The sequence below is a fragment of the Canis lupus genome, chromosome 20 (assembly GCF_003254725.2).
Source record: "Canis lupus dingo isolate Sandy chromosome 20, ASM325472v2, whole genome shotgun sequence".
Taxonomy (NCBI): domain Eukaryota; kingdom Metazoa; phylum Chordata; class Mammalia; order Carnivora; family Canidae; genus Canis; species Canis lupus.
The window spans coordinates 47,014,240-47,041,413 of record NC_064262.1 but is presented as its reverse complement, the minus strand read 5'-3'; the positions used below and the strand labels follow the sequence as shown (position 1 = coordinate 47,041,413).

General features: G+C 59.2%; 1 protein-coding gene across 8 annotated transcripts; it reads right to left on the bottom strand.

The window, feature by feature from the left end:
- Positions 1-774: 774 nt before the first annotated feature.
- On the bottom strand, positions 775-26,815 carry WIZ (WIZ zinc finger). Of its 8 annotated transcripts, XM_025457845.3 has the most exons (13): positions 26,635-26,815; positions 24,965-25,228; positions 19,948-20,020; positions 16,187-18,324; positions 14,630-14,953; positions 10,257-10,427; positions 8,894-9,397; positions 7,429-7,827; positions 6,290-6,841; positions 4,658-5,185; positions 4,037-4,456; positions 3,560-3,755; positions 775-2,514 (listed from the first exon to the last, which is right to left on the bottom strand). In XM_025457845.3, exons 2-13 carry the CDS (start codon positions 25,167-25,169, stop codon positions 2,355-2,357), a joined length of 5,670 nt encoding a protein of 1,889 aa, XP_025313630.3. In that variant the 5' UTR covers positions 25,170-25,228; positions 26,635-26,815; the 3' UTR covers positions 775-2,354. The 8 variants fall into 8 exon arrangements, with proteins under 8 accessions (XP_025313630.3, XP_048954288.1, XP_048954287.1 ...); XM_049098331.1 differs by lacking the exon at positions 7,429-7,827 and having other exon boundaries at positions 26,635-26,791; XM_049098330.1 differs by lacking the exon at positions 10,257-10,427 and having other exon boundaries at positions 26,635-26,791.
- Between the last annotated feature and the right edge of the window lie 359 nt (positions 26,816-27,174).

Sequence of the window (27,174 nt, the reverse complement as noted above, 5' to 3'; positions counted from 1 at the left end):
GTGTTACCCTCAGATGCCTGCCTGTTCTCCAAATTAAAGCTGAGCCTCCTGGACACCTCTTATAGACCCTACAGCTTCCTTCATGGCACATACCACAGCCATGATTTTACCTTCATTGGGTGATTTTATTAACATCCTATGCTCTGCTTCTGAAACGGAACGGCCTGAGAAGAGAAGAAGCATGCTCAAAATTTTAGGAAAAGATTCCTCTGTGCTAAGAACCTTAGGCTACCCTTTTGAGGACCTGCACAGCTATCACTGCATGTGTTCATGGGAAGGAACTTCCCATGTTACTTTATAAGGTCTTGTGCCATTTGAATTTTTTTAAAATCCAGCTTCCATCGTTTTTATATTTTTAAAACTGATAAAAAGCTAAAAGGGGAAGTGCCTTTGGGTCAGCTCTCATCCCCAGAGATGCCCTTCTCTGCTTTCAGAGTCTTAGACATGCCCACTCCCAGTGTGGGATGTTCAGAAGTGCTTGAGTCTTTCTCCTACCAAGTGAGATGTGTGCCCTGACCTCCTCTCAGGACCAGAAAAGCCAAGAGTGTAGGCCAACGCTACTCTTGTGGGCATGTTACCACAGCTTGTTAGCCTGTCCCTCCCAGACAGAGGCACAATGGGGGTCCTGGGGCAATAGCATTCAGGGTAAAGGAGGCCTCTGCTGTCTACACCCCAAGAGGTTATTCCCACTTTCCAGCCCTTGGCCACTGAAGTGAAAATGATGAGCTGAAAAACCGCATGCAATAAACAAGAAGGAGCAGCCAACAAAATCTCTTAAAATCTCAGAAATGTTCAATAAACATTTGCAGAGCGAGAAAATAAATAACATCATGGAGCCAGCAGCTCCCTTTCCCCTCGTGTGATTCGGGTTCAGGGTGCCTGTGTCTCCAGACAAGTCATAGGTCTTGAAGGCAGGCTGGCCCCAGCTCTCCGAAGGCTGCCAGCAATTGTGCACTTCTCCCTCCCCACGCAGGTCCCCCACACCCTCCCTGGACAGCTTCTGCCCTTGGAGAGCCCTTCCGGCTTCATCACTTCATCCTGGCCCCCTTCCTAGACCAGCTGCCCAGAGTCTTGGTTCCTCTCCTCTGCTTACAGGAGCCGCTTCACCAGCCAGCCAACCAGCCAGAGCCCCCCACCAACCGTGCCATTGAAAGCCAACAGCTGGGAACTTGGGCTCATCCCCAGCTGGGTCTGGTGAGCTTGGCGGCCAACAGGAAAACCCAGGGCCTCCGGGGGCTCTGGGAGGAGGCAGCTCGATTCCAGCCCCGGCTGCCAGACGATGCCAGCCTGTCCACTCGACAGAAAAACACACGCTGGCCGCCTGCCCCGGGGTGTTTCCAGAAGAGAAATTTAATCTAATTTACATACTTCTAGGTACATCGATAACCAAAATGTGGCCACTGAAAAAAGTTAAAAGGTCAATCAGCTCCCGGTCTCTAGCTGGCCCAGGATTGCAAAATAAAAAGATCCACGTTCCTTATTCTCTACACAAAACGCGTTTTTAAAAAAGTGAAAGGTCTAGGGAGCTATACATAGAAAGCAACAGTGAAAAGAGGGAGGGGGGTGGGGGTGGGGGAGGAGAGTCCCATCCCCACCCCCTCCTGGGCCCCGGAGTCCCCCAAGGCTCTGGGGGGGCCTTGACATGGCAGGAGGCAGCTGTCAGCTCTGAGCTCTTCCAGGCTGGGAAGGCCCCTGGGAGGGGGCGGCCAACAAGGATTTCCGTGGCATCATGGGCTCAGTGGGGGGCTCCCGGGCCCCAGCAGGACCTCAGAGGGAGCGTGCCTTCCCCTGAGCAAGCACCGTGGCATGATGTGGTCGTTTGACTCAGGAACTGGGGGGCTGGGGCAGATCCCGGGTCTCACGAGGTGCGTGCGTGCATGTGTGTGTGTGTGTTTGCGTGTGTGTGTATGTGTGTGTGCGCGTGAGTGCGTGTGAGAGGATATTCACAGGGGCAAGAGGGAACCAGGACAGGGGTCTTTGGGGTCTTTGCAAATGGCCACGGATGGCAAACATAGCCCCGCCTGGCTGCTAGATTTGGGGGAGCGCTGGCCTTCCTCCCCTTCACCAGATCAGCTGCCACCGCAAGAGACCTGGCCTCTGCCCCTGCTGGACCAGGTGGGCACGGCTGAAGGAAGATGCGCTGTGTGTGGCCCAGAGCCCTCGGGCTGGGGGAAGGGCCGCTAGCTGGCTCCTGGCGCCCCGGCTGTAGTGTGCCCGGCCCCCAAGGGGTACCGGTTTGAGGTTTTGGCTTGCTCCTTTGGAAACGGAAAAGAAAGAGGAAGGAGAGGGTGGAAGAGACGGAGGAGAAAGAGGAGACAGAGGTGGCACGAGAGGGAATTTGGAATGCTTTTGTGTTAGGGTGCCTCTGCCGCCGCTGTCTGTGCCTGCGGGGCCCGGGGCTCCTCAGGCGGGGGGTCCGCTTTGGAGAAATTCATCTCCAGGATGTGCCGCTGTAAGTGCCGCACCCACTCCTCCTGGATAGAGAGGGGCCCCTGGAATTCCACCTCACAGAACCTGTGTGGAAGGAAGAGAGAGAGAGAGAGAGAGAGAGAGAGAGGAGTGGCCACTGCCATGAGGAGAGGCAGATGTGTAGCCCTGCCCATGTCCCTGAGCACACCTGCTGCTACTCAGTGTGGAGAGAGCATGCCTGAGATTTCAGGGAAGGGGACCCAGAAGCCAGATATTTCCTCATGGTCAGCTCCTTGTACCCATTCCAGGATCAGGGTAGGGTCCCCTAAAGACCCCCATTCTCTATGTTCAGGGCAGTCAGCTGGCTCTGATGCTGGGAAAGTGCCACTGCCAGGTCCCTCTGCCATGTGACTGAAGCATGTGATCTGAGAGGGGAGAGAAAGCCCAGAGAAGCAGACCCTACCCCACCAGGCTTTAGGACAGATGGACAGCAGCTGGGGAAAGTGGGTCAGGCACTAACTCACTCCCACCCTGCTCATGCACCCAATTCACCAACTCCCCAGGCTTGAGGTCCCAAGGGAGGCCTCACAGAACAGGGGCCCAGGACCTGAGCTCGTGACTCCAGAGACCTGGGTTCTAATCTTACTTCTGACTTGACCTATGTGGCCTGAGGCAGGCCACCTTAAGCCTCAGACTAAGTTTCCTGGCCTCTGATGTATGCCCGGACTCTGGTAAAAATGGACTAAGATCTATTTTTTTCTTAATCAGGCAAGTACTTGTTGAGTGCTTACCATATGTCAGGCACAGTTCAAGTGCTTTACAAATATTCAACTTTTTAAATCCTCACAGCTAATCTGTTACCAACCCCATTTTATAGGTGGGGAATATGGAGGCATGGGGTGGGAAGCCCTTGCTCAAGGTCACGAGGCTGATGAGTGTCAAAGCCAGCACTAGAACCCTCAGGGTCCCAGCTCACTGCTCTGAGGTGATGCTGTTGAGAAGCCCTTAGCCTGGGTCCAGCCACACTCAAAGGCAGTCCTTGAGGCTCTATCTCCTGACCCCCACGAACCCATGTCCTTTTCAGAGGCACTTGGTAACCCAGCCCTAAGTGGGTGGTCTTTCTCCCCCACCCACCCAGGGGGCTGCATACCTGCACTTGAGGGTGTAGATGTTGCCAACAAACTTGACCAGTGATGTCTGGGGGGGCCGGGGTACCAAGGAGGGGACCGGCCGGACCCGGGGCGGGGGCTGCCGCACCTCCTCCAGCTTCTGCTGTAGATCATTGGCCTCTTCGCCCCCCCGGACCGCAGAGGCATCTGGAGGGCGGGCTTGTCGGCGCTCAAATTCTGAGGCGTGGAAAGGTACAGAGAGGGACAGGAGATAAGCCGGAGGGCAAGATTTCTGGGGAGGTTCCTGCCTTTTTTTTTTTTTTTTTTAGGTTCCTGCCTTTAAAGCAAGATGGGACAGTTGGTGACTGGATGCTGCCTGGGCCTTGGGACAGGTTGGATCGTGGCCAGATGGGCAAACAGGTGAGAATAATCAGGTAAGTGACTAAGAGCAGATGCACAGTGGAGAATCCTGGTGGAAGGAGCCCCTCGCCCTTAAAACCCCCTCCGCCAGCACTCACTGTTGATGTTCTGCCGCTGGTGCTCCTCAGCCTTCACAGTGCCTGGCGGGCTGGCTGCCAGAGGCCGCTCACCACTGTCTGCTGCCCGGCCAGCCTCAGGCCCTGGCTCACCCCCAGCACTGCGGCCCACCACAGCCAGGCCCCCAGGTGCCAGCCCGAGGGGTGGCCGCTTGTCACTATCGCGGCCATGTCCAGCGCTGCGGAACTTCTTGGTGAAGGGGCGGCCGCCCTGGATGTAGCTGCGGTAAGCCCCCACCTTCTGAGGCCGGTGCTTGATCCACTCGCTCAGTGTCTCAATGGGTGAGCCGTTCACACACCACTCGGTCACGCCAAATTGCCGCAGGTGCGCCCGCGCGTGGCTGGCCAGGGCCTTGCGGTTTTCGAAGTAAAGGCCACACAGCTCACAGCAGGCCTCAGTGGCTGCAGGCAGAGGGGGTGTCGCTGAGTCCCAGCCCAAAGGGAACAAAAGTACCCAGAAGGCCCTGCCCAGGTCAGGAGTCAGTCCCGCCTCCCACTGGGGCCTTGCCACGGGCCTCTGCTGGGGTCAGTGTATGTGCGGCACTGCCAGGCCCTGCGGGCCCCAGCAGATGCCCTCCCAGGACCCTGCCACCCACTGCTTACAGGAGTGGGAGGTCTTCTCGTGGAGGGTCTTTGCCTTGAAGGGCAGTTCGGTCTGGATGTAGGTCTTGGCCTTGACCTCTGCTGGGAGGAGGCGGTCCTCCTGCAGGGGCCGCTTGGCTGCCACTGAGCCCAGATAGCCAGTGGCTGTGGGCTTGGCACCAGTGATGGGCGCCAGGCTGAGCTCTCGAGGAACCTGGGCCGGCCCAGCTCCTGGTTTGCCTGGGCGGCCAGCCATTGGCACCAATGGCAGGGGGGCCTGCACAGGCCCAGGAGCAGCCGTGGGGGGCCCGTCCTCAGCCAAGGCAGGGGCCAGGTCTCCGGCTGGCGGCTCTTTCTTGATGAGGCACGGTTTGGACTTCTTCTTGAGGATCTCCCGCAGTGTGTCGATGGGCGAGCCGTTGACGGACCACTCGGTCACACCCATCTGCCGTAGGTGGGAGCGCGCGTGGCTCGACAGGCCCTTGCGGTTCTCGAAGAATTCACCGCAGAACTCACAGCGGATGTCACGCACAGGCTCTGCCCGGGACGCTGCAGAGGGTCCAGGGTGGAGGGAGGGGAAGGAGAAGGAGGCAGCTGCTGCGGCGGGAGGCTCGAAGCTCAAGGCTAATATTAAGTGCCTGGCTGTCCCGTCCATGCAGCCCCAGACCCAAATGACCCACTCCCTCATCCGCTTCCAGGGGCCCTTGTGTACATTCAGCCCTTCTGCTTGCTCTGTCACCTCAAATTCACCTCATCTGGCTTCAAGATGATTCCCTGTGACACCAAGAAGCAGTGAGGAGCAAGCGCCTCCATCCCGGGTCAGGCACTGGCTTGGCTGTGACCCCCTATGTTACACTGGGCCAACCACTTCCCCTCTGAGCCTCAGATTCCTCCTCTACAAAATGCAGATGAAAACCTCCACCGGGTGGGAGCAGCTCCAAGCATGTGGCACACGGCTGATATGAAATGCACATGAGCACCGAAGCAGAGGCCTGGGCCATCCTCGCCTGCTCAGCACACGACTCAGCCAATTCGAGCAGAGAGAACACAGTGACAGGGACAGTAAGACTACTGACTAACATATACATATGGCTCCGTTTAAGCGGGCACCGTGCTAAGTGGTTTACACTACTTTGGAACTACACGGAGCTGGGACCATGCTTATCTTCCACCTCTAAGAGGAAACCTGCCCAAGGTCACATACTGCTGGAGTGGAAGAGCTGAGCACTTAATTTGAACTTGTCTCCAAATGTCAAGCACGTAGCAACCAGGAATGTCAGAAAGAGGGTGCAGCCGCCCACTCCCAGTGCCTATACTTCAGCCCATGGGAGAATCACTAACTGACCCCTGTAATCCTTCTCCCTAGGAATCTGGTTGGTAGATACTACCAATCGACTGAAGATGGCCCGAGACGTAAAATCTTCTGGGCATCACTGAGTGGCACAATTCTGCCTCCCCAACGTGGATGGAGACTCAAGGAGTAGCTCAGTTAGAGGCCTACATAGCAGGACCGCACAGCTAACCCCTTGTCCTCTGGTTCTGGGTAGCCTCTGTTCTATTTCTACCCTGGGCGCTCTGGGTACCCATCAAATGAGGGGCGGGGGGAGACCCCTCTACCTGTTCTCACTGCCCTGCCCCTGGGGTCACACTTACACAGGTTCAGGGGGGCCATGTCTTCCCGTGGCGCCACCCAGGGACCCTCAGATGGGTGTGGCTCCCCATGAAGGGCCCCTGGTAGCATCTCCCGTTTGATCTCCACCCGCATTTGTTCAGGCTTCAGCTTCTTGGGCAGGGAAGGTGCGGCCAGGCCTGGGAACATCTTCCGGGCCGTGGGAGGAGGAGAGGCAGTTGGTGAGTGGCCCAGGGGGCTGCCTGGTGGCGGTGGCAACTTCTTGGCCAGGGGTGAGAGGTGAAGGTCTGCGGGGCTGCGGGCTTCCAGCGAGCTGCCAGGACCTCCGCTGCCCACCACCTTGGCCAGGGCTTTCGGGCTGGGCCCTGGTGGGTTAGGGGGGCCACCAGGCCGGGACTGGGTCCGTCTCTTGAGGATCTCCCGTAGTGTGTCAATGGGTGAGCCGTTGACATACCACTCAGTCACGCCCATCTGCCGCAGGTGCGAGCGTGCGTGACTTGATAGGCCCTTGCGGTTCTCGAAGAACTCACCGCAGAACTCGCAGCGGATGTCTCGAGCTGGCTCTGGGCCCGAGGCTGCAGCAGGAGAAAGGAGTAATTAGCATCATGGGGAATCATTAGCATCGTTGTCTGTGGGTCTCCTGGTCAGCTGGGCTGGGCAGCAGCATGCCCACAGGTTGGGATGGTGGTGGAGGGCAGGTGCAAGTGAGGGAACTGAAGGGCAGGGGGCCACTCAGCAGGAGTGAGGGGAGGCTCCAGAGAGCGCATGGGCCCTCAGTCCTGGCAGAGGATGGAACCAAGACTCCACAGCTCTGCGGGTCCTGGGTCCCAACAATGACAGGGGCAAGAGGGCAGGAAGTAGCAGCCTAAGTGCCAAATGCCATCCAGACCAGGGGCAACCATGGACACTTTTCACACCAAAAGGCAGCACCCCACCCTTGGCCTTCATTCTCAGGGAAGGTCACAGTCATGAAGGTCAAAGGCCAAGAGAGAGGGCCTAGCAGCCAACTGCCAACAAGTTCTCTGGGCAGAACCAGCCCACTGCCAAGGGCCCCTGTCTACTCCCTGCCCTGGCAGGAAAGGAGTAGGGAGGGGGCTACGACCCCCCCGGGAGGGGCGCCAGGGCCCGCAGGGAGGAGGGAGCGGCTGAAGCGAGAACCTACAGAGGTTGAGAGGAGACGGCTCCACATCAGAGGCCCAGAAAATGCCGGCGGCTGCGGCGGCCGAGAGGTCCTGCTTCCCCCAGGGGCTGGCCGTACCCGCGGCCTTCAGCTTGGCCTTCTTGGCCGGCGGTGGGGGGGGGAGCAAGGAGAGGGCCGCAGAGGTGGGAGGAGGCCGCCCCAGCTGGGCCAGGGTGCCGCGCCCGGGTGGGAGGCGGATCTGGACGCCGTCCCTCCTGATGAGCCCGTGGAGCACGTCTATGGGGGATCCCTTGGCGTCCGGGTCGCTGACGCCCAGGTGGCGCAGGTGGGCGCGGGCGTGGCTGGACAGGCCCTTGCGGGTCTCAAACCAGGCACCGCACAGCTGGCAGTCCAGCTCTCTGCCCCCGTCACTATCTAAAGCTGCGGAGACAAAACACAGGGGGGGGTTCACGGCCGCCACCTTGGCCGGCCCTGGGGGACTGAGGCAAGAAGACCTGATATGATTTAAGGCTTCCCAGGCCATTCAGGGTTCAAGATTTGTGCCGCAGATTTATTTTAAGAGGTTTTGGGAAACAGAAAGTCCTGTTCCCTGCTAGCCCTCTGGCATCAAGGTGAGTGTGGAGAGCTTAAGGATGTGGGGTGGAGAGGTGGTGGCCAAATTCCAGTGGCACAACCTGATGCTCCCAGGGCCTCTTCCCTGGGACCCCAGCGGTGGGAGCTGTGTGGGTGCAAAGCAGGGGCCCCACCCAGCTGCCGAGCATCATATAGCCAAGGGCAGACCTGCCCAGGGCCTTGCTCCCAAAAGCAGAGCAGACAATGGAAGCGGCTTCATGGGAACATGAGGTGCCAACTGGGATGCCCCATTGGGCAGGGGGCCAGACCTCGGGCTCATCCCAGACTAATATAAATGTGAGGGAAGGCCTGACTTCCGAAGGGATGCCATGCTAAACCTCCTCACTGTACCCGGGAGGGTGGGGGTGGTTCTTTCTAAACCCTTCTTGCCATGCCCATTGGCAGCCCAGGAGGTCTGGCTCCACCCATGGGCACAGAAGTGCCTCTGCACAGACAGCCAGGAAGATGTGAAGACAGGGCCAACTACAAAACTTCCTGTCAGGTGGACCACCTCCCTGCCTGTAGGACCCAAGATGCCCTTCTGGGGAAGACAGGCCCACAGGACTTCTGGTTACCTTCATTCACTACCCCAACCCTCAGGCTCAGAGAAGGCCAAATGCCCCTAAGTGGTGAGGATGACCCTGGCAGGCTTAGCAGCCACAGCCAAGCCTCCAGAGGGAAGAATAGCAAAGTAGAGTGGGAGGCAGATGATAATATGCTGCAAGGCCAGCCCAACAGGAGACACAGTGCTCTGACCAATATTTTGACCCAGTGGACCCAGGACCTAGGAGCTGTAGCCCCCACCATCCCCACCCTGGGCTCTGCAGCCCTCCCGGTGCCAGGACCTCCCTCAGCTCCCGGGACCCGCACTCACTGAGGTTCAGGGGCCCTTCATCCTCAGACTGAGGCCACTGTGCCTTTGGGGAGGCTGGCCGGGGGCTCAGGGACAGCTGGGGGCTCTTGTCCTCAGGATTCTTGGGGGTGGGGGAGCCCGCCAGGGCGAGTGGTGCCTTCTTGAGGAGTGGGGAGCTGGGTGGGTGGGCCAAGCCCTTGGTAGAGAAGCCAGGAGGTGACTTGATGGCCTTGTTGACAGCAGGGGCATCCAAGGGCTTGGCCAGGGCAAGCAAGCCAGGCCGGGGGGCACCGGCGACCACCTCCTTCGGTGAGTTGGACTTCTTAGACAGGCCTGGGGGCAGCCCAAGGGGTGTGTCAGGCAGGCCCTTCTGCTTCACAAGCTCGTAGAGGAGGTCAATGGGGGCACCGCTGCTCTCCGATTCGGCCACCCCCAGCTGACGCAGGTGGGAGCGTGCGTGGCTGGACAGGCCCTTGCGTGTCTCAAAGCAGGCACCGCAGACCTCGCAGGTGGTCAGACTCTGGGCTGGAGGGCGAGATGGAGGCCAAGAGAGCTGGCTGTGAGGTCCCTTAAGCCCTGCCCTCCCACTGCCCCTCCCCCCAGGATTCCACTTAACCCAGGCTCCCTACAAGCCTCCCTGATCCTTAAAATGACCCTAATTAGGCAGGGATCAGCCTGTCCAGTTTGCAAATAAGGAAACTGAGTCTCAGAGAGGGAAGAGTTGTGCCACCGGCACACAGCAGGAGGCAGAGCCCTGCCTGTGGCCCGGGCAGCAGAATGCCTTTCGGATATCCAACATACCAGGGTGTCCTGGCAACAGGTGTTCACACAAACACTGACCTGCCAGTCACAGTGCTTCCCAGAGCTGTCCTAGCCAGCCTCTGCAGCTCAACTCATGCCCCAAACACTGGGTTGGAGGCCCCAGTCAACAGTCCCTCTGGTGCCTTACACCCCATCTTGTGCAGAGCCCTTATCACTGCCTGTCTCCTCCTCTGCCTCCCTGCCCTAAAACTTCAATAAGTCCAGCATAGTGCCTATCAACTACTTAATAATGATCTGAATATCAACATACAGACAAGACAATATCATACAAAAGATCACATAGCTAATGAGGGCCAAAATCAGCAAATAAATTGGGTCTGAGTGTGAGCTCCTGAAAACTGTGCTGTTTCCCTGGATGCCCCTCCCCCACCCAGTGAGGTTATATCTCAAGGCCATGCATGCCCAGGGCAGCAGAAGCTGAACAGAAGACAGCCAGATGTCTCCTTAGGGCTTTGGGGTGAAGAGAAAGCTGTGGACCCCACACTAACCCCCAGGCCCAAGAGTTCCCTGTGAGTGTGACCAGCCGGGCCTGCACCCCCACCGTGCCACCTGGGTCACTCACCCTTGAGATCTGGCAGCTCCTGCTTGCTGCCATGAGGAACCTCTGCAGCCACTTTGCTGCTCAGCCGATTGGCCACCTGTTCCAAGGGCCCAGGGACAGGCAGGCTCTTCTTGGGGAGCGGGGGGGAGCCCAAGTCCATGGCCACCATTGTGTTTTCCTCAGAACCCAGGCCTGTGAGGTTAGGAAGACAGGCTCAGCCCAGGCTGGGTGGGAGCTGTCTACTCCCATAAGGACTGAGAGTAGGGGCATGGAGCCTTCTTCCTCATCCTTGGCATCTGCTCTCACTCTGGGAGGCAACTCACCATATGAGAACAGAGGCTCCATCCAAACCCCCAGCACCAGTGAGATGCAGGGATGTCACGGCTGCCCACTGACAGCGGGGCGGAGGAGCAGTTTCCACCCACCAGAACACACACTGGTTGGGGCAGGGACTCCGATCCTAGACCTGACAAAGTATCTCTCTAGGCAGAACTTGTGCAGGGGAGCATGTCAGTCTTGGGAGCAGGTAGGTGGCAGTCAGAAGGGAGATCCAGTAAGAGAAGGCCTGAGTCAGAGGCCAGAGAAGCAATGCAGAGTTGACAAGCCAAGGACAGGAAGGAGGCTCCGCAGGACTCATGGGGGAATCTCCACCCGACAGGGCACCTGGGGCTGCGGAGGCGACTGGGGGCTGCCTAGTGGTCTGCTTATCACAAGCTGAGCCCTAAGTGGGGTAAGGGGAGAACTGGGAGCCCGGATCAGCCGAGATCTGAATGGGGACAGGAAAAGCGAGAATCACAGAACTTTGTAGGAAGTTTCCGAGGCCTCGGACAAGTCAGGAAGCTTCCCTGGATGAGGTGTACAGGAGAACAGGGAGTGGAAGGCATGTGTTCGCGGTCTACTCTTCTCGGAGAAGGGGGCCCGCGGGGCCTGCTGAGCCCCGGGTGTCGTGTTCAGGGCAGGGAGACAGCTCTGAGGCTGAAGAAAACTGTGTGTCAGATGGAGCTTTGCAGCCGGCCAGGCCCACGAGCAGGAAGCCATGAAGGTTCTCCGCTCGGCTGGAGTCCTACGGAGGCGAGCAGAAGGGAGGCAGGGGGGGCCGCCGAGGCCCGGGACACCGAGGACTTTGTCAAAGTCGCCGGGTGGAGTGGGCGCGTCTGTCAGAGGGTGCAGGGGCCGTGTCTGAAGTGACTCGGAGCGGGTTTCTGCGCCGCAGGGCCGGAGACTGTGGCGAGGGGCGCTCCCGGGGCTCCAAGGGGGACAGGGGACACCTGTCAGGCAGGGTGAGGGTCCCACGGAGCGGCGGCGGACAGTGTTTCTGAAGCCCGGGGCCCCGCGAGCTGCGACAGGAGGCCCGGGGCCCGCGCGACTGGAGGGCCTGGGGGGAGGGGGAGTCCCAGAGACTGGGCGGCGGGCGGCGGGGGCGGCGGCAGGGGGCGGGCGGAATGCCGACTTTGCCCTCCCCGCACCCTCCCCGGCGCGGGCTCTTACCCGGCGCGGGCGCCGGCCCGGGCCCCGGCTCCGGCTCGGCCTTGGGCCCGTCCCGCGGCGGCGGCGGCGGCGGCGGGGGCGGGGGCGGCGGCGGCGGCGCGGGGAGGGCCGCGGGGCCCGGGCTCGGGGGGCTGGGCGGGGGCGCCCCAGCGGGCGCGCGCTCCCGGGCGCCCCCCGCGCGCGGCCCCGCCGCCGCCTTGCTCTCCGCTTTTGTCACTCGGCACTGGGCGGTGGAGGCGGCCATCTTGGCTCCGGCGCACGCGGGGCGGCCGCCCCAGGCGGGAGCAGCCGAGCGCCGAGCGCCGCCGCCGAGCCCGCTCCGTTCCGCCCCGCCCCGCCCCTCGGGGCGCGCCCAGGGCGGCCGGCCGAGCGCCGAGCGCCGCGAGCGAGTGAGCGAAACTCTTGTCCGGGCCCGGCGGGCCGGGGGTGGGGGGGTGGGGCGGGAGCAGGGAGCCGCCCGCACCCTGGCTCGGGGACGCACGCACGCCGCGCTGGGCGCGGCCGCCAACCGCACTCCCACCCCTGGCCTGGACGGGATGGGACGCTCTTCCCCCCTCCCCCGACCGCCCCTAAGGCTAAAACGGGAATCCTCGGACCACACGCATTTGCCTTCCCCGCGTCCAGCTTCCTGGAGCGCCCACGGGCGGAGCTAGGACCTGCCCGGGGATCCTGTTCCATCCTCTATCCTGGAATTCTCCCTTCGTGTCGGAGATCTGGAAGACACCAGATCCCAGCTCTGAGGGCCCCACATCATCCTGATAGCTAAATGTCCCCCCCGACGCCGCCGGCGCTGTCCCGCAGTCCTACGGAGCTCCCCACACGACCGCCGGCGCCCCATTCCAGGCACAACCTGCTTCTTCCCAACATCAAACCGATTGCCCCCAGCTGTTTCTTGACAGCTGGGTGGGGCCAGAATCTGACGGTTGCCCCGCCCCCAACCTGGCACCCGCCCCTACAGCCCACTAAGGTGCGAGATGCTTCTAGGAACAATCAGGGCAGGGCGGGTGCCCAGACCTAGCCTTAATCTTGGACATCCTTCTTGAAGGCAAGGCTTCCAGGCTCTTCGGAACCACCCATAAACAGCCCTCCAGCCCACCAGGTGTTAACTGAAAGACTGTTCAGAGTCCCCCCACCCCCACCCCATCCCCCACCACGGACAAGGCCCGGACAGTACCAGACTGAATCCTGACACCCCAAAGACTCAGCCATCTCCATTAGCACTGACCGGGGGCTGCCACGTTGGTCTTCTAGTGGAAACAGGTTGACCAGAGCTGAGCCTGACTACCGGACACACCCTGCCATCCCTGAGGGGCTTGACCCAGTGCCAAGTAAGGAGTGTGAGCCTGACATTCAGACCTCTACCAGAGTGACAAAAGAAGAAGAAGAAGAGAGCGGGGCTGTAGCTTACAGACTACCTCCTGTGTCCCCCAGCCATCCTCAGAGCCAGCTCCACTTCTCAGCCATCCCTGAGGCACTGCAAACCCAGCCAAGTGTGTGAGCTGAATGCCCAGGGGACAGCCTTCAGCAGAGGCAAGAAGCCTGAGGTCAGGTCCTTACTCTGACTCTTTCCAAACTGTGTCCTCAACCAGCCACTCTGTCCTTTCTGTGCCTCAGATTCCTTGTCCAAGGAGGAGAGGGAGCTTTCACAGCACCACCCTCCACTTTGCAGACCCTCAGATGCCCTTTACTGGTAAGGGGGCTGGCAAATGGGTCCAGTGGAGTTCAGAGCACAGATGGAGGTAGGACCCTGGGAGCTCCAGGTAGGAGAAACCGAAGGAAACCTCAATGCCACGCGGCCCCTAGACAGTTCCTCTGTTCAGAAACTTCTCCATTCCCCAAAGCCCACTGACTCCTCACTGCCAAGTTCTCTGCTTTGAGTTCAGTAAAGGCTCCTACAAAGTCAGGCTTTGCAAGGCTGGGTCCTACAGCTTTTTACTCCCCCAGTGGTGCCCAGCCCCAGGCTCCTTCTCCAAAATATTACTTCCGGATTTTCCAAGCCATCTTCCACTGGAGAGACCACCGAACATGGTGTTCAGAAATCTAGCTCTGCTGCTTCGTGGCTATGTGGCAAAGCAGATGACCCACAGCTTCCTTGTCCACAAAACAGCAACACAGCAATCCTTAGCCCCACAGAGCTGTTTGAGGCATAAATGAGATAAAACCTTAGTATACAGCAAGTATTCAGTTATGGGAGGGGTTATCAATGCTGCTGGACAAAGTAGGCACTACTGAAAATCCAGAATGTAGACTCTAGCTCTGCAATGTTTGGCAGAATTACCACTAACCTTGCACTAGCCACGTTTCACATGCTCAACACCATATATGGCCAGTAGTAACCTATGCGCAGAACACCTATCTAGAGAACCTTTCCACCTCATAAAGTTCTATAGGACAGTGCTGCTCTAGACAGATGATTTTAAGAGCAAGGATGCTGGAACCTGACCTGTCTGGAGTTTCAAATCCCAGCTCCACCACTTCTGGCCATGTGTCCTTGGACCAGTTAATTAATTTCGTTGTGCCTCAGTTTCCTTATCTGTAAAATGGGGATAATAATAATAACACCTGCCTTATAGCATTGTTGTGAGGATGCAAATAAGCTTGTGTTTGTAAAATTCTTAGAACATATCTGGCTCCCCAGTAGGAGGTGACTAAGCATGTGTGAAAATCACTGTCAGGCAGGGCAGGGATGAATTGGATCCAGGAGTAACCCTGGACCGGCCCCTGAATAAAACATAAATAACCTCTAAGTGGCATGGCAGTTGTGAGGATAGTTGTCAGTATACTTTGTAAAGTGACTTGAAACACTACCAGAAAAGTGGAGTGGCTGCCCCCTCCCACCTCCTCTCATCTCTCTGGGGCCCTGAGAAGGGTCAGGGCCCTACCCCATCCACACCCTCTCCCCTTACCATCTCCGTAGGCTGGCCCAGGGTCCTCAGCCCAGGTGGGTGGAAAGGGCACTGCAAGAGGTAAGCGGGGCCGACGGGAGGTCAGGAAGCCACTGGGTGACCCCACAGGCTCGCAGCCCAGGGGGCTGGGGGGCCGCTCAGCAGCAGAGGTGGCCAACAGCTCTTGCAGGATGTTGATGGGTGACACGGTGAGCTCCCAGTTAGTGATGCCGAAGTCACGTAGGTGGGCCCGGGCGTGGCTAGAGAGGCCGGCCCGGGTGTCGAAGCCAGCCCCACAGAAGTCACAGCGCATCAGGCTGAAGGTGCCTGGGTCGAAGTTAGCCACTGTGGAGGAAGAAAGGATATGGACTGCCTGGAGGGGTGACCCACTGGCCCCAGCCCTCCCCGTTCCTGGGGTTGCTCCCCCTCCACAGATCACACAGCCAGTGCCATCCCTGACCCTAGACACCTCCCTTTCCCTTTGCCATTCACGCTCCTGCCTGCATCAGCTCCTGTCTGCTCCATGTGTTCTCCAATCCTCCCACTCCGGGAAGCCCTTTCTGCCTGGCCTTCCAGGTTTCCCTTCACATAACTCTCAGCATCAGGGACTCCACCCCCCAGAAACCCTCCTCCAGTTGTGCATTTGCAATCCTTTGGCTGAGTGTTTGATTAATATCCTTCCCGTGTCTAGAGCGCATGCCTATTTTTGCTCACTATCACTCCAGTGCTGTCAATGAAATCTTTGTTGAATGAAGAAATGGCCAAATGGATGGGATGTTCTCCTCTGGGGAGCCTGCTTGATGCCCCCAGGTGGAGTCAGGGACCTCCTGTCCACTTCCTCAGCCCCCAGTTTCCCCCATCACAGCGCTGGTCACTCACCATTGTAAGAACCTGGTTTTATGGCTGTCTGCCCCTGGCCCCTTACCCCCAGTACATGCACACTTGCACACATGCACGTGCGCGCGCGCGCACACACACACACATACACACTCAAACATACTCATATGCACTCCCTCAAACAGCACACCAGCACCTCCCCCAAGTGGGATCCGTGTCTGCCAGCGTCAGAACCACCCAGGGCACTCGTGTTGGAGATAGACCTCCAGAATCAGAACCCTGGTGCCTGGGAATCTCCATACCTCACAGGCTGCCCCGGGGGTTCTGAAGCCGGCCAGGGTCCCACACTCCTATTACTGGGCCGTGAACTCCAGGAGAGCAGGGACTGCTGTTTCCTTCTCTGCTGTGTCCCCAAGTGCCCAGAACAGAGGGGACCTCTCTCAATAAATATTTGTCGAATGAAGACATCAGTGAAATTCCCTGCCTGGGGCTGCCTCCTCTGCCCATACTCCTTCCTCCAGTTGCCGGAAGGGCCAGGGCATTGGGGCATCCCCACACCTCCACCGATGCGGTGGCCTTTGCCGCGGCTCCCAGTCTTCCAGAAGGGGAGGCCCTGACTTCCCCCTGCTTGGCACTATGGGACGATTTAGAGTGAGGATTGCTTGGTTCAGAACTCAGCTGCCCAGCTGTGCGTCTCTTGGGCCTCGGAGGGAGGTGGGTGCCGGAGCGAAGCCGCCCTACCTTTTTTCTTCTTCTTCTGGAAGGAGAACCTGCGCTCAATGGCCTTCACCTCCTCGGCAGAGATGAAATGCCGCACATTGTAGCTCACGCCTACACGGTTCAGGTGGCCTCGGACATGGTTGGCCAAGCCGATGCCGTTGTGGAAGCGATCGGGGCAGTAGGGGCACTTCCGCTCCTCGTGCTTCAATGCCACTGCTGGGTCCCCATCAAGGAGCACGTCCAGCCCCAGTGGGCCGCCCAGCGGTGCATCCAGGAGCAAGAAGTCCAGGGGGTGGGCGCCCCCCAGCCCCAGCTCCTCAGGCTGCAGCCTTGGGGGCATCCTGGTCGCTGCAGCCATGACCTGTGGCCCCAGCTTTGCCAGCAGCACAAGTGGCACCATCCCTCGGAGCTGCTGCTGCTGTGCCCGAGAGGCCTCAGCTGCCCTCAGAGCTTTTCGGAAAGTCCGCTTCAGGTCCAGGGCCAGCTGTGGGATGAGGCCAGGGGCAGCTAAGGGTGGAAAGACCCCATTTTCGGGGGAAAAGTCCATCTCTGAGACCAGCGGTATGTCTTCCTCCTCCTCTTCACTCCAAGGGTGTCTCCGGTCCCCCAGCTGGGCTGGGAGCCCCTGCAGGTGGACCATGCTCTTGTTTCTACTGGGCTGTAAGGAGTAGGGGGCAGATGCCAGAGGGGAGGGAAAGGCTGGCCTTCCTGGGGGCCTTGGGTCTGAGCCGTGCAGAAGTGGCTTTGACAGTGGGAAATCCCTCACACCCAGCTGCTGGCAGCCTGGGCCAAAGGCCAGGCTGGGGTCATATCCAGCAGGGTTCTCCTGCCATGTGGGGGCCAAGAGAGCTTCAGCTTTGCCAAAGTAGTCCTCAGCAGCATCGGGGAAGCGGGCATATGCATCCTGGCTGGTGCCTGGCTGGCTGGCAGGGTCCTCCTCGAAAGCCTCGGCGTCCTCCTCCCAGTGGGGATGGGCATGCGCAAGCCTCATGTGCTCCCTGAGCAGGCTCTCACTGGGTGCTGGGAAACCGCAGAAAACGCAGCCACTGAGCCCTGAGGAGGTTCGGTAGGGTCGATAGGTGAGGGTGGTAGCATCGGGACCTGGGCTGTCAGCCCCACTGCCGCCCCCAAAGGGCTCCCTGGCAGGCTGGCCTGGAAGCTCGCGCACGTGCAGTTTGGCATGCTGCACAAAGGCCTTGGAGGAATTGGTGCCAAAGACACACTTGGGGCACTGCAGCCGTGCCTCCCGGCCCTCATCACCAGGCACCTGCTTCAGTTTCTGGATCTCTTCAATGATCTTCTCTCGGGAGGCCTGGTGCAACTGCCGGTGCTGCTCCAGGGCACTGGGGTCAGCAAAGGCCCAGCCGCACTCCCCACAGGCCAGCGGGGCCAAGTCAGCAGGTGGCTCCTGACCTGGCGCTCGGCGGTGCTGGCTCATGTGCTCCAGAAGGTGCTCCTTCTGCTTGAAGTAGATGCTGCACTCAATGCATGGGAACACGGCTGGCTCCTCATCCTCGTCCTCATCCGGGCTGGCCACCCCCTTGGCCACCTCCTCCAGCAGCTCACACAGGTAGGGCCCTGTCCGGATCGGGGAAGGCAAGGGCTGGAGCCGCTCCACGGACGCCTCCGAGTTCACCGTCCAGGTCTGTGTGGCCACCTCCGAGGCCGACCTGGGCAGGCCCCACTCAGATGGCTGAGCCAGCTCTTCGAGGTCTGCCAGGTGCTCCGTGGTGTCCACCACTGTCACATCCAACGTCTTAGTGGTGTCTTCTACCGGCACGAGCACCGTCCTGAAGGAGGTGAGGGGCAGGGGCTGGGGCGGCAGGTCCAGGTGCAGCCCAGCATCCTGGGGTGGGGCCGGCTCGTCCGTATCTTGGAGCCAGTCGAACCTGGGGTGGCCCCGGGGGGCCTTCTCCAAGAGCTTTGCTTCACCCTGATGGTGCAAGAACCTTCTAGATCCCTCAAGCTCAATGTGGGGCTTCACAGTCCTCACAATGACTGAGTCCTCGAACCTCCGTTCAGGTGGGATGCCCTCCCTGGCTTCCTGGACCAGGGGGTGCTCCCAGGACCCCTGGCCATCAGGGGGGCCGGGGAAGTGGCCCAGGAGGTGGGGTGGTGGGGAGCCCGGCTGGAAGTCCAGGCTGCCTCCATCCCAGCAACTGCAAGGAAGTGCCAATGGGGACAGGTTAGCCACAGGCCTCAATTTCTCTTCCTTGGGCAGGGGAGGGGGGTCCTCATAGGCAGCCTGAGATAAGCCCCAGAGACCCAGCCCGAGGGTGACCTCAGAGGGGCTGGGAGTGTGGAGGTGAGGGTGGGGAGGTAGGGGGAGTAGATGTGGCCCTTCCAGAGCTATTAGACCAAAAAGCACCTTCAGCTCCCAGGATGCACCTGTCCATGTAGCCCAGCCCCGTTGCATGGTGGGAGAGTGTGCAGGGTCCACCAGTGGTCACACCAGGGTCACAGGGCATGTCCTCAAGTCTGGTGGCACAGTCAACTCTCATCTGTCCCGCAGGAAGACCAAGGCTCTGATCTGTGCCCCCAGCTGCGTAAGACCAAGAGGTTTTCCCCAAACCAGGGTGATTTAGTTCATTTAGCCTCACTTTCCAGCAAATGTGGTACAACTCTGTGGTATAAACAATTCAGGGAAATGCCCTTTCCCCCTGCAGCTCCCCTCTTGGAAGGGCAGAGTTAGTAGTGGTGGAAGGACCCTGCTCAGCCTCTGGCCCTAAGGACCCTGACCTCCTTGGGGGAAAGGGGGCAAAGCAACCTCACTGAGCCTCAGTTTTCCAATCCTAAAAATGAGAACGAGACCCCCAAGCCAGGAGCCTCTGTGTCCTTCTGCAACATCTAAGGAGCTTTCTCGTATCCACAATAGAAGTTCACATGAGGGATGTGCTCATTTAAAGGGTCACAACTATAGCCCTTCAAATAGGGACCTTGACTCGGACCCCGGGAAGTGTAGGGAGGACATGACTCCATGCTGGAGAAATGCTTCACTTCACCAGATGCCTGGTTTATGGTAAGCCCACAACCAACATGGGTTCTTATCATGACACTGATAAATCTCCCTTCGTTTTCAGGACTCTGCCTCCAAGAGGGGCTATCGATTACACCCACCAAAAAGTGCAGAAAGGGGTTCCATCGAGAGGCAGAGCAGAAACCACAGGGTCACCTCTCTCAGCCCCATCGGTGACATGTGATACCAACAGGACCACCCACCCTCCAGGTCCATGACAAAGATTTAGAGGGGGAAACCTGTGCCAAGAGGCTAGTACACAGCAAGCGCTCAACTAATGGGAGCTCTCATTGACACATCGCAATGATTATTACATATTAGCACCCACTCAGACTTTATAAAATGTTGTCACCACTATTGTCATTTCCTGCTCCTGTCCAACCTCTCTGGGGTCCTCAAAGCCAGTTTGTGAGATGCATCTTAGGGACTTTATTTTACAGATGGGGAAACTGAGGCTTAGAAAGGACTGACATCATTCTAAGGGTCACCTGGCAGAGACAGGACTCCAAGGGTCTAACCTTCAGGCTCCTGTCCCTCTGGCCCTGCTCCTGGCAGGGATAATGAGAGTTGACTGTCTGTGTTCATCCCAGTTTTCCCCACCCCCTGCACATGCCCAGGGGCTTGCCTGCTGGGAGCCATCTCCTCCTGCCTGGCCTCCTGATTCCCTCCTTTCCCCTTCTCACTCCCCAGGGGCTTCCTTCGGGGCCTAGGCACATCCTGCTTGCCCCCCTGCCCTCCCTGAGGTCAGGGCCAGCGTGGCACTCACCAGCTGCTGATCCGATGGGTGGCGGAGGTGGCACGGGGGAGGGCTTCGCTGAGGCCAGGATGGGGCTGCCCGTCTGCAACAGAGAGGGGAGACCCTGAGGGGCTGGGGTCCCCCTGGCCGGGGTCCTTCACAACACCCCAGCTCTGGGAGCCCTGCCGGGCACCTCGAAGGGCCTAGCCGGCTCTGCACCCCTCTCTGAGAGGCCTTTGGCCTCTGCACTCCTGAGCCCTGAAAGGAGTCTCTTTGGAGGAGTCTCCTGGGGGACCCTGGGGCTTCCTGCCTTCAACCCTTCTCTCTTTACTCCCACCCAGCAAGCCAAGGTGATTCTTAAAAATCACACCCTGGTAAAAACTCCCCTGACTTATTATACCTATGATAAAAACCAGATTCCTGACCACTACCTACAAAGCCCTGTGGCGAGGTGGGACCTCTGCAGGTCTCTCCAGCCTTGGTTCCCTTTCCTTGCCTTTGCTGGCTCTGTCCTGACTCCTCTTGATGCCTCAAGCCCACCCAACTTTTCCTGGCCCCAGGGCCTCAATATTGGCTATTCCTTCTGTCTGGAGAGTTCTTCCGTGCTCGCTTTGGCAGCACATATACTAAAATTGGAGAGTCCTTCCCTGGCCACTGACCAAAGTGAGCCTCTATGACTTTCTCTCTTGTCACCTGTTTCATTCCTTTCTTCACCCTCTCCCAAATTGCCTGGTTCCTCTTATGGATTACGGCTTGCCTGCGCCCCTGCTGGCACTTGAGCACCCCCTGAGGGAGGAGACTTTTTCAGCCTCATTCACTGTAGCCTCCCAGTGCCTGGCACACAGCGGGTGCTCAACCAATACTTGCCAGATGATGAATGAGGAACTCTAAGCCTGAGCTGTGGAGTGCCTGTCCCTGCCTCCCAGGCTTCAGTCCTAGAATCAAATCCCCTCCTGGGACCCCTCACACAGATAGAGCCAACTCTCCATTATCCGCCTGTGGAGCCAACGCCTGGAGCGACCACAGGAATCCTGGCCTGTGCCTCCTCTGCCTGCCACACTCGCCTGACATGGGTGAATGTGCCAGTTGAGGTACAGGCCAACTGCCTGGGCCAAGGTTAACACACGGGGGGAACTTGTGCCCCGTCTAGAGCCTGACAGATGCAATTGCTGGATTAGCTTCAACTGGAGGATGGTCCAGAAAGAGGGCTAGGGCCAGGGCTAGTTCTTTTTCTGATCCCCCATGGTTCAATTTGCCCAGGAAATTGAAAGCTGTCAGGAGCCAAAGAATTAAAAGTGCCATCAGGGGTGGCGTGGGGGATCAGAAAGTCGTGGTCACTGGCTAAGGGTTTTTCTACTGTGCCTCAGAGAAGGTCTGTGACTGTCACATGGCCTCTGGAAGGTGAGAGTGGCAATGGGGGTACATAAATTTGCACTATCGAGAGCAGTTTCTCAACCATGACTTTCTGTGCACTGGCCTCTCCCCACTAGATGCTGGTAACCCCCCGGCCCCTGGCCCTGCAGTCATGACAACCAAAAATGGCTATAGGCACTGCCAAAGCATCCCTTGCAGGCAGAATGGCCGCCATTTGAGGACCCCTGGAGTAGGCTGATGGGGAGCAGGGGCAGGCAGGTGTATGTTCGAGTGCCAGGGTGGGAGGTCGAGGTGAATGTTAGAGAAGGTGTGAGGGTTAGGAAAGCAAGGCCTGGACCAGCCAAGGGAGAGAGACCCCACCAAAATGGGGTCTCTTGAGAACACAAGATCATAAATGTGAGCTCCTCGGGCAGGGCAAGTGATTCAGTGGCAACAAGATCCTGCACAGCCTAGAGGTGCAGGTCTGAGGGTTTGGGCATCCTGCTTCTGAGATTCTGGGACCCCAGCTGCCGAGATTCTGGGCGTCCCAGATTCGTTGGTTCTGCGATTGGCGTTGTCTAAGGATTCCACGAGCCAGGGGGCTGTGTTGGCCTCTTTGAGCAGCTCCAGCGAGGCTCCTATTTTTAGTGGCAGCATTTTGGAAGAAGCAGGCCAAGCAAGGCCCCGTGTCTAAGACACCTGGGGGCTGGGGGGCTTGCCCAGAGGCCTCCATAGCTGGCAGGGATCCAGAAGTCCCTGCAGGTCAGACGAGGTGCCTGGATGCAGCCCTTGGTAGTGGCCACGCCAAAGGGCCCTCATGGACTCCTGCTATCTGCGGGTCCCCGAGAGGGTTTGAAAATGAGAGAGGAAAAATGATAAGGGTATCCGCAAGCAGCTTCAACCCCAAGCCAGGCAGCTTGGCATCATGGCCAAGAATATAGACTTTAGAGGTAGACAGATCCAAGTTCAAGGCCCAGTGGTGACCGAAGGGCACGCCTTTCCCACCTGTTTCCTCCTCTGTATAAAGGAAACAGCTACCACCCATCTCGCAGGGCCAGCGACGAATGCCAAGGAGATCACACAGTACATGCTCCATCCAGAGAGGCGGCGGTGGGGGGAAGGAAGGGCTGTGAGGGTGCCTGGGACAGGGGTCAGGGCTGGCTCGGAGTCATCCCAGGTTGCAAGCTGAAGGCTGGACCAAGAGCCTCAGGTCTGCTCACTCCATGCTCTGGTTTCCTCCCCAGCCTGGGGCCCCACGTGAGGGCAGAAATACTGTGTCGTTCATCCTCTGGCCCCCTGGTCTCAAGGCCAGGCATGCACCAGACTCTATCCATCCGTGTGGACGCTCTCAACCCCCCAAGCCTTGGCTGTACCCAGGAGGCCAAAGAGAGGCCAAATATCAGGCGGGGGCTGCAAGGAGGCAGTGGGGACTCCAAGCCAATAGCCATAACATAGGCCAGAGAAGGCAGTGGAAGTATCCATGTCCAGGTGGAGAAGTTTGCAAGTAGCTGCTCCAGGGGTACCCCCTGGTGGTCCCTGAGGGCAGGGTCGGGGTGAGGGAGGGCCCAGGCTTCAGGGTGGAACAGCAGTCCCAGAGGCTGTTCCTATTTATAGGCATCACAAGACTCCTAGGGCAGGTGCCTGAGCCAGGAAGGGGGGGTCAAGCAGGCTGAGAGGGCAGCGGGGGAGGCGCTGTGTCCCAAGCCTAGGCCCTCCTCTAACCTCCAGGCTGTGACCCCGCCCAAGTCAAGCCACCCCTGTCCCATACCCCCAGTTGCTCAAGGACATCGTTAAGGGTGGGCTTGGGCCCCTTTGGCAGCCACATTCCCTTCCTCCCCAGGCACATGCATTGGAGCCTGACTGAGGGAGGAAGGAAGCACCTACCTACCCACCTGCTCACCATCCCCCTCTCATGCCAGACCTGGGGCTTCTGCCTGGCAGAGAAGTGACAGATTCCTCAGAACCAGACCCAGAGAGGACTCTGGGACCCTAGATCCTGCTTCCCCGGGACTGTCACAAAATCAAGGTCTCAGGTCTGCCCTGGCCAGCCATGTGACCTGAGACCTGAACATGGTCCTGCCAATCTCTGGGCCCTGGTTACTAATGATTTGGAGGAGGGGCTTGCTAAGGTTCCCTGAGCACTGATACTCTCACCCTCAGCGGCCTCACCCTGTCATCCCCCCTGTGTAACACCTTCGGGTGCCACCCATCACCTTCATGCCATAGCTTATGTGGAATCTGATGCCTAGACTTCCTTTGCTCTCTGTCTGACTCACTGTTCCTCATCCAGGACCCCAGGATGGCCTCCAGGCTGGGCCTAGCTGGGCTTCACCCACTGCAGCCCCAGCGACTGTGTCCTAACACCCGGTGACTAGTTTGTCTACCCAGCACCTGATGGTGAGGATGGAGCGTGTGCGTGGTCCCAAGAAGGTGCTCTGTAAATATCCAAACATCGCGCATATTGCTAATGGTGACTTGGGGCAGGTCAAGGATGTCTTGACACAGGGTGGTGGTTAAAGATGAGGGCTGTCAAGCCAGGTTACTGCCAGCTGTGGGACCATGGGCTCCTTAGGGCTTGGGGTTTCCCATCTCTAGCATGGGATGATTGTAACTGAGGCTACCCCACAGGAATCTTTTAAGAATGACATGAGATGATCACGTAAAGGGCTTGGCATGTAGGAAAATCCTGATGAGGTACATGAAGTTTCCTGGAAACCAAGGCCTATAGGGCAGGCCAAGCAGATGAAGGGAGACATCTGGTACATCAGCCTGCACTGCCCCCAGCACTCTGCTCTTCCTGCCTGGTCCTTGAACACACCAGGCTCCTCCTCACCGCAGGACCTTTGCACCTGCTGTTCCCACCACCTGGCTTGTCTTTCCCTCCATTCATTCAATGCTCCATTCAAATTCCACCCACTCAAGGAGGTTTCCCAGGTCCTCCGGGCATGATCCCGGCCCTCTGTTTATTACCTTCACAGCATCTGTCACTACCTGCCCTTACGTTATTTATATAGTTGCTTGTTGTCTATCTCTCCTACTACAATGTCAGGCCTCTGTGGGAAGGGAGTTTTGCTTCTTTTGTTTATGGCTGTATCCCCAGCACCTAGAACATAGCCTGACACATAATAGTTGCTGAGTATTTAATGAATGAATAACAAATCGTGAGGTGGGGACACAGTGAAATCCCCTTTTGCTGGGTAAACCAAGGCACAAAGGGGTTAGCTGGTGTCCCTAATTACCCAGTCTCTCCCCAGCCACTAGAGGGCCCAAGCTGTTTTGGTCCATGGCTCAGGAGCAGGACTCACCAAGACAGTGCAGCAAGAGGGAGCTGGGATATACATGGAATGGGGTATGCCTGGGGAGCAAATGGGCTCTCAGGGCAGGATGCTGGTCCACTAATTGGACCCCAATTAGTGTGCTCAGAGGAGGGAATCAGGCAGATCTGAGGTCAAGTCCCAGCTCCTTGCTACCCACCGGGTTGGGGGGGGGGGCATTCATCAGGTCATTGGCTCCCAGGGCCTCTATTTTCACAACTGTTAAATGGGAAAATAATCAGAGTACAAAGAGAAAGCTCTGGACCCAAACAGAATTAGGATCCCATCTCAACTCCTGATGAGGTGGGTGACTTAGCCCTCTCTGAACCTCAGGGACCAGGCTGGATGCTCCCCCAGAGCCACAGGGCCCATCCTCTTACCAGAAATGCCACCTCTGCCATCCAGAATGTCTCGGGGTCCCTCCTTGGTGACAGGCAGGTAATGAGTGGACCGGAAGATGCCACCTTCCCCTTCAGCAGCCTCGGCCCCACCTTCGATGTCTTCCCTTGGTGCTGGGCCAGGCAGTCTCTCAGGACCACGAGGGCGATCTGGGGCGGCCAGGCCGCCTGCCAGGGGCCCATCCATGGATGCTCTCTGCCTGGCTCCACTCAGCTCCGGGGCTGGCTCAGCAAGGCATTGTAGGCCTGGGGGCAGAGAGACAGGTGCTTAGGGGAGGTGGGAAAGGGATGCTGCCTCAGTTTCTCCTTCCTTGAAGCCCCAGTCTTCACCCTTGCTGCTCAGTGCCTCAGTTTACCTCCCAGCCCAGGAGAGCTAAGTAAATGGTGCTGAGGCCCTATCTACAGCATAGTATCCCAGTTGGCCTGTAGCCTCAGTATGCCTCAGTCTCCCCGCTGGTACCTCCTCTTTGCACAGCTCCTGCACTGTACTGCCTCAGTTTACCCTATTTTTACACATGCAAACTCATCCACCTTGTTTTCTTCCAGTATTAATCCTATCACTTCTCCCAGGCGCCTCCCTTCATTCACACACTGCTGCACTTTTCCCAATTGTGCCCTCGCTTCCATGCACATGCATCTCCTATGCCCATGCCCCGGCATGAATCCCAGTCACTTCTGCACACTGATCCTACACACTATCTCAAGTGCCCCCATCATTACCTCTGCACTTTTCCCACACTCCAGCCCCCATCCCCTCAGGACCTTAGGGTTCACCAGCATTAACCCTTTCACCCTCACACGCAGCCTCAAGTGACCCCAGCATTAACCCCTTCTCTTCTCCCCAACATCACCCCTCATGCATACCAGCCTGGGCTCTTCCATCCCACCCTCCCAAGATTTCTCTAGTCTGCGGACAAAAACGACGGATAGGGCTCCTGGTCCAGAAATGAGGACCCTGGGGAGGCCATGTGTGTGTGTGTGTGTGGGGGGGTGGGTGCTGTCCTCTCCACCTATAAATACCTTCAAGGTAACGGCGGAAAGTGAAGGGCAGGAATGAGGCGCCCTCCCCAGGGAGATGGTGGGGAGGCCGGGCCCAGGCAACCGGGGCGGGGCCCGGGCTCCAGGCCTGGCTGCAGGCGCTGCCCTCGGGGGCCTGGGGGCTCCCAAGGGGCTAGTCCGCGGCCTGGCAGTCGTGGCGGGGGTCCCTGCCCAGGCCCAGAGGAAGCACCTGCGGGTGCCCACCGGGTGGGCACTGCCCGCGGGGAACAGGCGGGACCGCAACTTCGGAGAGCACTTTGGCAGCGTGGGAAGGGGCCTCCCGCCTGGACGCCCCCCGGGGGTCGCAGGGGTAGGGGCGGCGCCGTGCCAGCGCACCCCTCGTTGGGCCAGGGTCCGGGAGACGCTCCCTCCGCCCGTGCACTTCGGGGCAGGAGACCCCGTGGGACGCGCCGAGGTGGGGGGACACCTGCCCCAAGACCCCCGCTCCTCCCCCCCCCAGAACGGCCCCGCCCCCGCCCAGGCCCCGCCCCTGCCGGCCCCGCCCCCGCCCCCCGCCCCGGGGGGTCCCGCCTGGCCCGGCCCGGCCCCGGCCTCCCCCTCCCCGTGCCGGCTCCGCCCCGCCCGCGGGCTCCCCAGGCCGGGCCGGGCCTCACCGGGGAGGCGGTGCCGCCGGCCAGGCGCCGGGGTTCGAAGCTCTCCTCTTCGGTGCGGCCGTCGCTGCCGCTACCGCCGCTGCTGCTCCCGGTGCCGGTGCCGCGGCCTCCGCAGCCGCCGCCGCCTCCACCGCTCGGGGGACATTGTCCCTTTAAATCGCTCCCCCCGCCGCCCCGCCCCCCCGGCGCGCCGCCGTGACCTCAGCGCGACAGCCCCGCCGCGCCGCCATGATGGGGAGGTCCAGGCCCCCCACCCCACCCCCCCCCCGCGCCGCCCGGGGGGGGGGGCGGTCAGCGGGCGCGCCGCCATGTTGGGAGTGGCCAGGCAGGTCACCCTTAAAGGGGCCGCGCGGCCTGAGAGTCCAGGGAGGGTCTGTTTCCATGACAACACACTTGTCCCCCTGCCCCCAATAGCTCCTCATCACCCTACTGGTTCTTCCAATGCTAGGCCTACTAATAGCACCAGAAGAGTGAGGAGGAGGCAGAGAAGTTCCCCCATGGGTCATTTATAGGTCATTGAAAACTCCATCCAGCCAATCC